The 15,656-nt window shown below is 41.3% G+C and overlaps 1 protein-coding gene across 1 annotated transcript; it reads left to right on the top strand.

Moving 5' to 3' along the window:
- The first annotated feature begins 167 nt into the window (after nt 1-167).
- Nucleotides 168-8,308, top strand: rabggtb (Rab geranylgeranyltransferase subunit beta). The gene is made up of 9 exons (XM_027139050.2): nt 168-317; nt 2,497-2,604; nt 2,727-2,924; nt 3,009-3,114; nt 3,302-3,354; nt 3,884-3,994; nt 4,320-4,445; nt 4,957-5,106; nt 7,912-8,308. The coding sequence occupies exons 1-9, from the start codon at nt 315-317 to the stop codon at nt 8,050-8,052; spliced, it is 996 nt and encodes a 331-aa protein (XP_026994851.1). The 5' UTR covers nt 168-314; the 3' UTR covers nt 8,053-8,308.
- Nucleotides 8,309-15,656: the final 7,348 nt, after the last annotated feature.

The following is a 15,656-nucleotide window of genomic DNA, read 5'->3' as shown; positions in this document are numbered from 1 at the left end:
ATTATAAACACACTATATAGTGGAGATATACAGATTTGTGGAATATTTGTGTATTTATGATGTTCTGGTTAAGTTTATAAAAAAAAAAGCTTAAACGTTGTTATTTTTTGTGGTGTTTAAAAACTCGGTTCACACTTCAACGTAGATTATAGTTATATAAACGGGCCACTTCAGAGCTTTGAATTACACACAACATTAAATAACAGAAAACAAGTGAATTGTAAACAATGGCAGAACCCACTTCCGGTAAGGCAGTGACGTGTATAATATGCGCCGGTTAGCTCTGTGGCTAAGCTCCGTGCTTTGCTGACAGGATGGTAAGTGATGTTAAATTATATTTATTTGTGTTATTATCAGGTTTAAAGTGAACATTTATTATAGAAAAGATGTTAAATAATGTAGAGGATAATAAGAGCGCTGTAATGTTAGGTCGCTACCTGCAGTAATAACAACAATAAGCTGTAATATAATGAGGAGGTTATAATAAACACTGAAGCTGTTGTGTGTCCTAATGAACGGTCTGATCTACACTGTGGGGCTCAGGGTTAGAGTCTGATCTACACTGTGGGGCTCAGGGTTAGAGTCTGATCTACACTGTGGGGCTCAGGGTTAGAGTCTGATCTACACTGTGGGGCTCAGGGTTAGAGTCTGATCTACACTGTGGGGCTCAGGGTTAGAGTCTGATCTACACTGTGGGGCTCAGGGTTAGAGTCTGATCTACACTGTGGGGCTCTGGGTTAGAGTCTGATCTACACTGTGGGGCTCAGGGTTAGAGTCTGATCTACACTGTGGGGCTCAGGGTTAGAGTCTGATCTACACTGTGGGGCTCTGGGTTAGAGTCTGATCTACACTGTGGGGCTCAGGGTTAGAGTCTGATCTACACTGTGGGGCTCAGGGTTAGAGTCTGATCTACACTGTGGGGCTCAGGGTTAGAGTCTGATCTACACTGTGGGGCTCAGGGTTAGAGCCTGATCTACACTGTGGGGCTCAGGGTTAGAGCCTGATCTACACTGTGGGGCTCTGGGTTAGAGTCTGATCTACACTGTGGGGCTCTGGGTTAGAGTCTGATCTACACTGTGGGGCTCAGGGTTAGAGTCTGATCTACACTGTGGGGCTCAGGGTTAGAGTCTGATCTACACTGTGGGGCTCAGGGTTAGAGTCTGATCTACACTGTGGGGCTCAGGGTTAGAGTCTGATCTACACTGTGGGGCTCAGGGTTAGAGTCTGATCTACACTGTGGGGCTCAGGGTTAGAGTCTGATCTACACTGTGGGGCTCAGGGTTAGAGTCTGATCTACACTGTGGGGCTCAGGGTTAGAGTCTGATCTACACTGTGGGGCTCAGGGTTAGAGTCTGATCTACACTGTGGGGCTCAGGGTTAGAGTCTGATCTACACTGTGGGGCTCAGGGTTAGAGTCTGATCTACACTGTGGGGCTCAGGGTTAGAGTCTGATCTACACTGTGGGGCTCAGGGTTAGAGTCTGATCTACACTGTGGGGCTCTGGGTTAGAGTCTGATCTACACTGTGAGCCTCAGGGTTAGAGTCTGACACAGGATCAGAGTCTGACACAGGATCAGAGTCTGACACAGGATCAGAGTCTGACACAGGATCAGAGTCTGACACAGGATCAGAGTCTGACACAGGATCAGAGTCTGACACAGGATCAGAGTCTGACACAGGATCAGAGTCAGACACACGATCAGAGTCTGACACAGGATCAGAGTCAGACACACGATCAGAGTCTGACACAGGATTTACTCATAACTACATAATAAAATGTAATAGTGTTGTGTTGTGTAGTGTAGTGTAGTGTAGTGTTGTGTAGTGTAGTGTTGTGTAGTGTAGTGTTGTGTAGTGTAGTGTAGTGTAGTGTTGTATAGTGTTGTGTAGTGTAGTGTAGTGTTGTGTAGTGTTGTGTAGTGTAGTGTAGTGTTGTGTAGTGTAGTGTTGTATAGTGTTGTATAGTGTTGTGTTGTGTTGTGTAGTGTAGTGTTGTGTTGTGTAGTGTTGTGTTGTGTAGTGTAGTGTTGTGTAGTGTAGTGTTGTGTAGTGTAGTGTAGTGTTGTATAGTGTTGTATAGTGTAGTGTAGTGTTGTATAGTGTTGTATAGTGTTGTGTTGTGTAGTGTTGTGTAGTGTTGTGTAGTGTAGTGTAGTGTTGTGTAGTGTTGTGTAGTGTAGTGTAGTGTTGTGTTGTGTTGTGTTGTGTAGTGTTGTGTTGTATAGTGTTGTGTAGTGTTGTGTAGTGTTGTGTATACACAGGATTAACATTGTGTGTGTTCAGTATGTACACAGTGTTCAGGTCAGAACAGTTTATCTTAAGATATTGTACACATTGTGTTTGGTCTCAGGTCTGTTTAATCTGTCACAGTCTACTGTGTTTTAGATATTATTCTTAAAGCTTTGCTCTATGGTGTGTGTGTGTGTGTGTGTGTGTGTGTGTGTGTGTGTGTGTGTATATATGTGTGTGTGTATGTGTGTGTGTATGTGTATGTAGGGAACTCAGATCAAAGACGTAGTGATTAAACCTGACACACCACACACACTCCTCTTGGAGAAGCATGCAGATTACATCGCTGCTTATGGCTCCAAAAAAGACGACTATGTGAGTGTTCACTCTACTGTTTATAATAATCATCTTCATCAACATCATCATCATCAACATCACACTGGACTGAACGTAATGTGTGTGTGTGTGTGTGTGTGTGTGTATGTGTGTGTGTACAGGAGTACACCCTGTCAGAGTACCTGAGGATGAGTGGGATTTATTGGGGTCTCACTGTGATGGATCTGATGTCTCAGCTGCATCGAATGAACCGAGACGAGATCATTGACTTCATTAAAGCGAGTCAACACGAGTGTGGAGGCATGAGCGCAAGTGTGGGACACGACCCCCACCTGCTGTACACACTGAGTGCTGTGCAGGTCACACACACACACACACACACACACACACACACACACACACACAACTGTACCACATTATGATTCTTTATTACATGTGTACAGATCCTGACCCTGTATGACAGCGTTAAATCAATTGATGTGGATAAAGTAGTGGAATATGTTCAGGGGCTACAGCAGGAGGACGGATCATTCGCAGGAGACAAATGGGGTAAAACATTCTATTTATTTAGAGAATTGTTTATTTATTGATGCAGTGAGTCTGTGAGCCAATCAGGGGAGAGAAGAAGTTATTATTTAAAATGAGTAAACATGTAAAAGAGAGAGAGAGAGAGAGTGTGTGTGATGAAGTGTAACATCTCTGTAATCTTCCTCATGTGCTGGTTTGTGTTCCTCAGGTGAGATCGACACCAGGTTCTCCTTCTGTGCTGTGGCCACACTCGCTCTGCTGGTACTCTCATTAACACAGATGTTTTACAGCTGTGTAGTCTATGTGCAGCACTGCAGCAGCTTTACACATCATTCTGTAATAAATACAATAAGAAGGAGGTGTCATAAATAAAAGTCCTTTACACATCATTCTGTAATAAATACAATAAGAAGGAGGTGTCATAAATAAAAGTCCTTTACAGATCAACAGGAAGCTTTAGGATACTGAGACCTTTACCCACTGTTACTGCTACTGATTATATACAGGGAGAAAAGGAGGAAAACAAGGAGCTAAACATGATGGAGGGATGGAAAATAGAGGAAAAAATATAATAATAAAGTAGTAAAAAAGTCATAAAATAGTCATACAAGAAAGAAATAGATGAAGAAAGATGGGAATAAAGGAGGAAATGGATGGATGAAGGTGAATGTTGAAACAGATACACAGTAATCTGTTAAAATTTGAACACTGAAAAGTGAAATAAATCTGTGTGTGTGTGTGTACGTGTGTGTGTGTGTGTGTGTACGTGTGTGTGTGTTTGTGTGTTTAGGGCAGGTTAGATGCAGTGGATGTGGATAAAGCCGTGCAGTTTGTTCTGTCCTGCATGAACTTTGATGGAGGATTTGGCTGTAGACCGGGATCTGAGTCTCATGCTGGACAGGTCAGAACACACACTTACACACACACACACACATACACACGCATGCATACACACACACACACACACACATACATACACACACACACACACACACACACACACACACACACATACATGCACACACACACACACACATACGCACACACTCTCACCCACACACACATACTGTACACACACACACACACACACTCTCACACACAAACAGTAATAGTTGTTCTGTATACAGGAGGAAGACCACTCACTCTTATTAACTGTTTGTGTGTGTGTGTGTGTGTGTGTGTGTGTGTGTGTGTGTGTGTGTGTGTGTGTGTGTGTGTGTGTATAGATTTACTGCTGTACAGGATTCCTCTCCATCACTGGTCAGCTCCATCGGGTGAATGCTGATCTGTTGGGTTGGTGGCTGTGTGAGAGGCAGCTCCCGTCTGGAGGACTGAACGGCCGACCTGAGAAGGTCTGACTGACACACACACACACACACACACACACACACACACACACACACACACACACACACACACACACACACACACACACACACATTGCTGAGAGGAAATTAAACATGGGTCCTTTAATAGGAAGGAAAAGAAAGAAAACCTGTAGGGAAAAGTGGACAATAAACTGATCCATGAGAATGATAATATCTGTGAGTGAGGGGTCAATCTGTCCTCCTCTATCTGTCTGTCCTCCTCTATCTGTCTGTCCTCCTTTATCTGTCTGTGCTCCTCCTCTATCTGTCTGTCCTCCTCCTTTATCTGTCTGTCCTCCTCCTTTATGTCCTCCTTTATCTGTCTGTCACTGTCTGTCTGTCTTCCTGTTCAGACAGTGTGGAGATGTTTGTTGTGCAGATAAGACATAAGGTTCTACAATAATGATGTGTGTGTGTGTGTGTGTGTGTGTGTGTGTGTGTGTGTGTGTGTGTGTGTGTGTGTGTGTGTGTTTGTTTGTGTGTGTGTGTTTTTTAGCTGCCGGATGTGTGTTACTCGTGGTGGGTTCTTGCTGCACTGAAGATCATCGGCAGGATTCACTGGATCGATAAATCCAAGCTGAGGAGGTTTATCCTGGCGTGTCAGGACGAGGAGACGGGGGGCTTCGCCGACCGACCCGGAGACATGGTAATGTTCCCAGACTAAATCTGATCTACACTTAACATTTCTCCACACTGTGATGAGTCGTATAGGTTTAGTCTGAGGAATCATTCAGGATGTTGACTTTAGGTTTGTGTTATTCACTTCCTGTTTGTGTGGTGATCATTTCAGTAAAAACACTCATAAACACAACTGATATCATCTTCAGTATCATCATCATCATCGTCATTATCATCATCGTCTTTATTATCATCGTCGTCATTATCATCGTCGTCAATATCATCATCGTCATTATCATCATCGTCATTATCATCATCATCATCATTATCATCGTCATTATCATCGTCGTTGTCATTATCATCATCGTCATTATCATCATTATCATCATCATCATCATTATCATCATCGTCTTTATTATCATCGTCGTTATTATCATCGTCGTCAATATCATCATCGTCATTATCATCGTCGTCATCAATATCATCATCGTCATCATCATCATAGTCGTCAATATCATCATCGTCATTATCATCATCATCGTCATTATCGTCATCGTCATTATCGTCATCGTCATTATCGTCATCGTCATTATTTTCATCGTCATTATTTTCATCGTCATTATCATCGTCGTCATTATCGTCATCGTCATTATCGTCATCGTCATTATTGTCATCGTTATTATCGTCATCGTCATTATCATCGTCGTCAATATCATCACTGTCATTATCATCATCGTCATCGTTATTATCATCGCCGTAAATATCATCGTCATCGCCATTATCATCGTTATTATCATCATTATCATCATCGTTATCATCGTCATTGTCATTATCGTCATTGTCATTATCGTCATCATCATTATCGTCATCAATATCATTATCGTCATCATCGTCAATATCATCATCATCGTCAATATCATCGTCGTCATTATCATCGTCGTCGTCAATATCGTCATTATCATCGTCATCGTCAATATCGTCATTATCATCATCGTCGTCAATATCATCATCGTCATTAACATCATCGTCATTATCATCGTCGTCATTATCATCGTCATTATCATCGTCGTCGTCAATATCATCATCATCATCGTCATCAATATCATCATCGTCATTATCATCATCGTCATTATCATCGTCATTATCATCGTCGTTGTCAATATCATCGTCATTATCATCATAGTCGTCAATATCATCGTCATCGTCATTATCATCGTCGTCATTATCATCGTCGTCGTCAATATCGTCATTATCATCGTCATCGTCAATATCGTCATTATCATCATCGTCGTCAATATCATCATCGTCATTAACATCATCGTCATTATCATCGTCGTCATTATCATCGTCATTATCATCGTCGTCGTCAATATCATCATCATCATCGTCATCAATATCATCATCGTCATTATCATCATCGTCATTATCATCGTCATTATCATCGTCGTTGTCAATATCATCGTCATTATCATCATAGTCGTCAATATCATCGTCATCGTCATTATCATCGTCGTCATTATCATCGTCGTCGTCAATATCGTCATTATCATCGTCATCGTCAATATCGTCATTATCATCATCGTCGTCAATATCATCATCGTCATTAACATCATCGTCATTATCATCGTCGTCATTATCATCGTCATTATCATCGTCGTCGTCAATATCATCATCATCATCGTCATCAATATCATCATCGTCATTATCATCATCGTCATTATCATCGTCATTATCATCGTCGTTGTCAATATCATCGTCATTATCGTCATAGTCGTCAATATCGTCGTCATTATCATCATTATCATCATCGTCATTATCATCATCATTATCATCATCGTCTTTATTATCAGCGTCGTCAATATCATCATTGTCATTATCATCGTCATCGTCAATATCATCGTCATTATCATCATAGTCGTCAATATCATCATCGTTATTATCATCGTCATTGTCATCATCGTCATTGTCATCGTCATTATCGTCATCGTCATAATTTTCATCGTCATTATCGTCATTGTCATCGTCATTATCATCGTCGTCAATATCATCACCGTCATTATCATCATCGTCATTATCATCATCGTCATTATCATCGTCATCACCGTCATCGTCATTATCGTCATCGTCATTATCGTCATCGTCATTATCATCGTCGTCAAAATCATCACCGTCATTATCATCATCGTCATCAATATTGTCATCATCATCATCGTTATTATCATCGCCGTAAATATCGTCATCGCCATTATCATCGTCATTATCATCATCGTTATCATAGTCATTGTCATTATTGTCATCGTCATCATCATCATCGTCATCATTATCGTCATCATCATCGTCATCATTATCGTCATCATCATCGTCAATATCATCATCGTCATTATCATCGTCATCATCATCGCCGTCATTATTATCGTCATCGTCGTCATTATCATCGTTGTCATCATCATCGCCGTCATTATTATCGTCATCGTCGTCATTATCATCGTCGTCGTTATCATTGTCGCCATTATAATCGTCATCATTATCATCGTCGTCATTGTCATCGTCGTCATTATTATCGTCGTCATCATCATCGTCGTCATTATCATCGTCGTCATTATCATCGGCGTCATTATCATCGGCGTCATTATCATCGGCGTCATCATCGTCGTCATCATCGTTGTCATTATCATCGTCATCATCGTCATTATCATCGTCATCACCCACTACTGAAGATATTCCAAACTGCAGTAAAATAGTTAATTACCAACGGAAATGATTAAATGTGTTTTGTTTTCTGTGTGTGTGTGTGTGTGTGTGTGTGTGTGTGTGTGTGTGTGTGTGTATACAGGTGGACCCTTTCCACACACTGTTCGGTGTAGCTGGTCTCTCTTTACTGGGTGAAGAACAAATTAAAGCAGTGAATCCAGTCTTCTGCATGCCAGAGGAAGTACTGCAGAGAATCGACCTCCACATGGACCTGCTCACCTAACACACACATGTTTATGATGCATCATGAGCCTTTAAAGCTCTTCTGTGTAAAAGCTAACGATGTGTTTGTTTGTTGGTGATGACGGAAACATGCCCCTGTTTCTCTGAAGCCTGGATACACACCACTGTGTTAATATGCAGCTTTTCTATATTTATTTGTACAGCAGGCTGGAGGACGATGAGTGTTCAGACATATATGAAGCTTGTCTGTTGTACTGAACTAAAAAGATCAATAAAAAACTACAATTACACATAAATTTAATATTTCTTATAATTATTTATCACCAATCCAGGAGATTTCCTTTAAAACATCTCACTCTCACTCTGGAGACTTTAGATCACATGCACTCGCTGCTCAAGTTCAACATTATGCAAAATAGTTGGGGTGTGGCTAAGACCTAGGCCACACCCACTCACATTCTGCTCTGACTGCTTAGCTACAGGACTGGGAGGAAACATGGAGGAGAATGAGAAGAGAATGTAAGTGTTAATCACAGGGTTGCCAGGTTGGCTAGTTTCAAATTTTATATTTACTTTAGTTTATCTGAAATAGATGTAAATCTTTTCCCCAAAGTCTAAGTGCAGAGTGTCTGTGATGTACAGGAACATCTCTACGCTCAGGTATTAGTGTATACCTCCACCTCTGCTCCCTAATTTCACCACAGATCACAATGTCATTCATGAGCATCACAGTCCATGGTTCCTCCTGTCAGATCTCATCATCATCCTGTTCATCAACACCGCAAACAGGAAAGGGCCAAGAGCTGATCTGTCATCCACCTTGAACCAGTCCATCATTCCTTCCACACATCTCCTCACTGTCCTCATACATCCCCTGATGTACCTCATGCACCACTCCTGACCTCCTCAGACCCCACAGCTGTACCCTCAGCACCCTGTCATACACTCCTCTAATCCACAAACACAATGCAGCTTCTCCTGACCACCTTTATTTTTCTCTATCAAAACTCTCATATCACACCCTCTATCTGTAGAGCTCTTCTTCAGCATGACACCATATTGGTGCTAACATCATCACCTCTCCACTCAGACTAATCTCCACCTTTCTTTCTATGACTTCGTGTTTCAGCTGATCATCTTTATGCCTCTGTAGCTGCTGCAGGTCCCAAGATTTTTTAAACAATCTGATTACAAACTTCACTTCTATTTCTCCCAAACATTTTCAGAGCTTCACGAAATTCACAGTGTTGGTCAGAGAGATAAACAGAAGCATGCATTGTTTTTTTTTTTTTAACACACTTCAAACCTCCAAACTCCTCATCTGAGACTGTTCAAACATCTGAGAGAACCTTCACAAGGGCAAATCTTCACCTTCCATAACTGTGAGGAGTTAGACTGTGTGTTTTCTGATCTTCAGCAAATTCTCAGATATTCTATATATAGCAAATAAGTAAATAATTTCAGACCCAGTGGATGTGTTGCTTTGAAGAGCTTCACAGAAACGTGCTTCAGGTCTGACCTAGAAAAGTGGAGCGAGATTTATTCATTGCACTGTGGAAAGACTGCTAAAGGTCCTGAATGTCAAACAGGACTTCAGAGATGAGCAGAAACACTGCAAACATACCTAACAATTCAGTGTGATCCCAACACCTCACAGTGAGACGCCTAGCAGGTCACCAGACTGAAATGTGTCCACAACATCATGCCAGATCTTTCCTAAGAAAAAAATAATCAGGTTTCTGCACATGGTTGATAACACGATACTCGTCCCTGAGTACACTCGGACACTGAGCGCATGAACAGTCACTCTAGTCATTTCTACAAACTGATGGAAAATATTCACAGACAAAATACGCTTCACGTTAGTATGATATTAAACTTAAATGACCCTGAGATCAAAATCAGTGTTTCTGTGGTCTTCAGGTCCGTCCCTCAGTGCTACAGTTAGACACCAATCCCACGGAACGTATCGAGAAAACATTTTTGTAAATATTCACTTTTGAATTTTATAATTTGTCACTTCCAGGAAAATGATTTAAATATTTTGGTGACTCGGTACCACCACGGTGTCTCCTGCTGTGGCTCTCCATCACTCCATCACCATCGACAACACCGATGCTCATTCTGGAAAACTGAACTCCAAACACACAGCATCTCATCACCCAGGATTAAAGCCAAAGGCAGAGGGAAACCCGTCACAGTGGAAAATACTGTCAGGATTCAGATCCAGTGGTGTGACGTGTGTTTTAACGATTCAGCCAAGAGTTAATAACCATGTGAAAACATTTGGTTTGTGGTCTGAAGAAGACATAAACAGTGACATAAAGATTACAGAACAGTGAAAGTCTTTTCTTTTTGTTAGGAAGCACAGGATATAGTGCCTCTGAAGCTGAGAGGGTTAAGGGCCTTACTCAAGGGCCAAACAGTATGGCTTGAACCCTGAACCATCTGCTTAGAGACTCCAGTCCCAGGGCCCAATATAACCCTAGAACACAGTGTAAGTCTTTGTCCTTGTGTCTGCAGCAGTGGGACTGTGACATTTACACAGGTTTATTTAATCCTCGTGACTGGTCACAGCTTGTCTGGTAAAACGTCTGAATCACACAGACGTCTGGTAAAACGTCTGAATCACAGCGATCTACAGACACTGAGGCTGAGAGCCATTCTGTAAAGTCTGGGGTAAACACTGATCACTTCATGGTCTTCATGACGCTGTGTGTTTCTCACATACAGAACAAATTCTAGCTTCTTTGAGAAACAGGTGTATATACGTGAGATCAGGTGAGACTTTATTCACACACTCCACTAACGTGTCTGTGAATATTCCAGACTCTGAGAGCACCAGCATGTGTCTGGGTCTCAGCTCACTGTAAACACATCACTGCAGACACCAGGTGGCGCTCTGACCACAGTCTCTTTATTCATCTACTTCACTGCTCAATGATGTCAATAAATCCTGAAAAAATGTTTTTACTCTTATATGTTTAACCCATTAGCCTGCTATGTTTTATATTTGAATAGTTTTATAGTTTGGTTTCCCGAGATCATCTGTGGACTTCCTACAGGACTCTGACTGTAAAAATGAAACACTCATTTATTTTTATTTTTTATTCGTGTTAAACTGGTCAGTTAGTTAGTACCAGAGTTTCATGATCTTTTATAAGCACTCATTTACAAGGTTATTACACTTGTATCAGTCCTGGACACTCATGTGGAACAGTTCACTTCATCCCACGACAACAATGAACCAAAACAAAGTCTTTAATGTCAGCGGTCACCAGATCTCACTTAATGGGAGATGGTGAATGTTGAGATTGACCAAGGTTATAGTTTTTACCTTCATTGTTTCTGCAGGTATGAACAAGTGAGTGTGTGGAGAACTGAAGAAGGGTCTGATCTTCCATGCCACAGGTTTGATCTGAAGAATCGTCCAATCATTTTGATTTGTTTCTTCTCTATCACATTAAACCTCCTTAGTATCTCAGTCCAAAGAAAATGAAGAATCACTTTGTTGCTTAGTGTATTGTTAGACATTACGTGCAGGTCACATGACCAACACATGACTTCCTGTCACAACATCGTAAAGTGAGGCTCGTGTTTCTGTCCAAACAGCTACCGTAATCCTCTGTAACTGTTTATTATTTAAACGGGTTTGTTCTCAAAAACAAGCGAAACATGGCCGAGTTCATGACTGACGATCTGCAGAAGATGCTACAATATATTCAGTGTTGTCTCTAAACAGAACCTCTGGCCTTGATTAAAGTCAGGTTTGATATTCATGATACGGCGAAGAAGGAAAGGCGGCGAGGAATTGACTCGCAGGTCGTTTACCGCTGTGCCGATAAAAATGGAATTGAACATGTAGCTCTCTTAAGCAAACCACAAAGATTTGAGTCTGATCCACAGATAGAAGTGCATCATGGCTTGGTGTATTTCTCTGGGGGTTAGTCAAGAAAATATGTCCGAATGCTTCAGGGTGTGCTGATCGAGCAGATATGGTGCCATGAGCAAGATCAGCTTCAGTCGATATCCAGGCTTAGAATAACCTACAGAATTATTTATAGCAGCTTTACACAAATCCCCGTGTAGATTTCGATTTTTCTTAGGGATAATTTCTGAGATAACTTCACTGATATATCTACATGAGCTTCAAATGAGAGACCAGTATCAATAATCACACCGAGGTCTTTTACTGCTGCACATGATGTAATAGAAAAACCATCCAGAGTTACTCTGTAATCAGAAAGCTTACTTCTGTCTGTCTGTGGTCCTGGTACAAGATCTTCTGTGTGTCAGAGTTAAACAGGAGGACGTTAGTAAGTGTCCACTGTCTGATGTCCTTCACACAATCTTCAATCTTATTAATGTGGTGTCTCACATCTGACTGAGCTGAAACACATAGCTGTGTGTCATCAGCGTAACAGTGGAAGCTAATACCATGATTATGGATAATTGCACCAAGGGGCAGCAAATATAGGGAGAAAAGCAATGGGCCTAATACAGAACCTTGTGGAACACCGAACGTTACCTTAGTTTGTTTAGAGTGGTCACCATTTAGATCTACGTACTGATATTAACATGTCAAATAAGACCTGATCCAGGAGAGAGCTGTGGCTTTAACACCAACAACATGTTCTAGTCTATCATTAATGTGAGCTGAACTCCTGCAGTATAAGTTGAGACTTTAAGCAGACAAAAATTATTCAAAACTTGATATATTTTATAAATTTGATGTCCCCTCAAAATAACTCAACACACAGCCATTAATGTCTGAACCACTCGACACAAAAGTGATTACACCCCTAAGTGAAAATGTCCAAATTGGACCCAAAGTGTCAATATTATATGTGGACACCATTATTTTCCTTTGCCTTAACCCTCTTGGGCATGGAGTTCACCAGAGTGTCACAGGTTGCCACTAGAGTCCTCTTCCACTCCTCCATGATGATATCACAGAGCTGGTGGATGTTAGAGACCTCACGCTCCTCCATCTTGTGTTTGAGTTTGCCCCACAGATGCTCAACAGGGTTTATGTCTGGAGACATGCTTGTCCAGTCCATTACATTTACCCTCAGCTTCATTAGCAAGGCAGTGGCCATCTCGGAGGTGTGTTTGGGGTCTTTATCATGTTGGAATCAACCCTTCGGCCCAGTCCCAGACCATGACACTCCCACCACCATGCTGGACTGTAGCCAAGTACAAGGAGGTGTCCTCCTCACCTGGTTGCCACCACACACTCCACACCATCTGAACCAAAAATTTTTATCTTGGTCTCATCAGACCACAGGACATGGTTCCAGTAACCCATGTCCTTAGTCTGCTTGTCTTCAGCAAACTGTTTGTGGGCTTTCTTGTGCATCATCATTAGAAGAGGCTTCCTTCTCGGACGACAACCATGCAGACCAGTTTAATGCGGTGTGTGGTGTATGGTCTGACCCCTGACTGGCTGAACCCCCACCCCTTCAACCTCTGCAGCAATGGTGGCAGCATTCATACGTCTATTTCCCAAACACAATTTCTGGATATGACGCTGACCACGTGAACTCAACTTCTTTAGTGGACCACGGCGAGACCTGTTCTGAGTGGAACCTGTCCTGTTAAACTGCTGTATGGTCTTGGCCACTGTGCTGCAGCTCAGTTTCAGGGTCTTGCAGATGTTCTTATAGCCTACGCCATCTTTATGTACAGCAACAATTCCTTTTTCAGATCCTCAGTGAGTTCTTTGCCATGAGGTGTCATGTTGAACTTCCAGTGACCAGTATGAGAGAGTGAGAGCGATAACACCAAATTTAACACACCTGCTCCTCATTCACACCTGAGACCTTGTAGCACTAATGAGTCACATGACACCAGGGAGATAATTGGCTAACTGGGCTTTGGCCTGAGTTTGGACTCATTGTCATATAGATTTTTTAGACATGGAGGAAAACCATTGGGACATCCCCATAAATGTTCAACTAACTAAGATCACTCCAGAAGTAAGACGTGTACACTAACAGCCTGTTGGGTGAGAAAGGAATCCTGGGGAACTTCTAATCAACTAAAGGTGTCTTTTACTTTGGCTTATGTTAATGTTCATAAGTCTGACATCAGGTGAACATCGAACATCCTCAGAGTCACAAGGAGAAAGTCTTTACTCTCCAAAAAGAACACTGATGTCCATAAAGTACTAAAGATCATGTGGACAAGACAGAGGACTTTTGGAGAAATAATTTGTGAAGGAATGAAACCAAATGAGAAGCGTCATTTTTGGAGAAAGTAAAATACCGAATTCCATCATAAGAACCTTATAGTGTCTGTGAGACATGCTGGTGGTAGCATCATGCTGTGGGCCTGTATCACTGCATCTGGACCAGGATGAACAATGAACTCAGATTATTCCAGTGATCTCTAAATGAAAATATCAGAACATCTGACCATGAACTGGATCTCAAGAGAAAATGGATCGTACACCAAGACAACGAGCACCAAGTCTGTGCACTGATTAAAGAGGAACAAAGGGACTGTTTTAGAATGACCAAGTCAACGTCTTGCAATGTTGTAGAAGGACCTGAAGCAGTCGGTTCATGTGAGGACACCCAGTAAGATCTCAGTGTTGAAGCTCTTCTGTACTGAGGAACGGAAGAAAGTTCTTCTACACAGTTGTACAGAACTGATCAGAAGTAAGTGGACACTGAAACTTACAGTTATTACTGCACACGGAGCCACAAGAGACCCTGAAATAAAGGTTCACACTTCTGCCAGTTACACATCTGTAACGTCGGATTGTTTGTCTCAGTAATTAAAGTTTAATATTTTTGACTCGTTTATTTTATTATTATTCTTTGTTATTAGGACTTGTGTGAAAATCTGATGATGTTTTGGGTCACATTTATACAGAAATACTTCACAAACCTTCAATTTATATAAACACACACACACACACACACACACACACACACACACACACACACACAAACACACACACACACACACACACACACACACACACAAACACACACACACACACAAAAACACACAAACACACAAAAAAAAACCAAAACACACACACACAACACCACAAACAAAAAACAAACCAACACAAAAACAAAAAAAAACACACAAAAAAAACAAAAAACACAAACACAAAAACAAACACACAAAAAAACACAAACAAACAAACACACACCAAAAACAAAACAAAAAAAAAAAACACAAAAAAACAAAAACACAAACAAAAAAAACACACAAAAAAAAAAACACAAAAACAAAAACACACACACACAAACACACAAACAAACACACACACACACCACACACCACACACACAAAACAAACACACCACACAACAAAAACACAAACACAACAAAACACAAAACACAAACACCACACACACACACAAACACCCACAAACAAACAAAACACACAAACACAAACACAAAACAAACAACACACAACACAACACACACACAAACACACACACACACAAACACACACACACACACACACAAAAACACACACAAACACACACACACAAACACAAAACACACACACACACAAAATAACACACACACACACAAAAAAAAACACACAAACACACACACACACAACACACACTCACTCTCACACACAAAACACACACACACACAACACACACAACACACA

Source organism: Tachysurus fulvidraco, chromosome 11, assembly GCF_022655615.1.
Source record: "Tachysurus fulvidraco isolate hzauxx_2018 chromosome 11, HZAU_PFXX_2.0, whole genome shotgun sequence".
Classification (NCBI taxonomy): domain Eukaryota; kingdom Metazoa; phylum Chordata; class Actinopteri; order Siluriformes; family Bagridae; genus Tachysurus; species Tachysurus fulvidraco.
Note: the sequence above shows the minus strand (reverse complement) of the source record. Positions and strands in the feature narration are given on the sequence as shown.

Excerpts from the sequence above, each read along its gene's own strand:
- rabggtb (XM_027139050.2), top strand. Across the intron at positions 3,115-3,301 it reads ATTCGCAGGAGACAAATGGG|GTGAGATCGACACCAGGTTC; the intron begins GTAAAACATTCT and ends TGTGTTCCTCAG. Across the intron at positions 3,355-3,883 it reads TGGCCACACTCGCTCTGCTG|GGCAGGTTAGATGCAGTGGA; the intron begins GTACTCTCATTA and ends TTGTGTGTTTAG.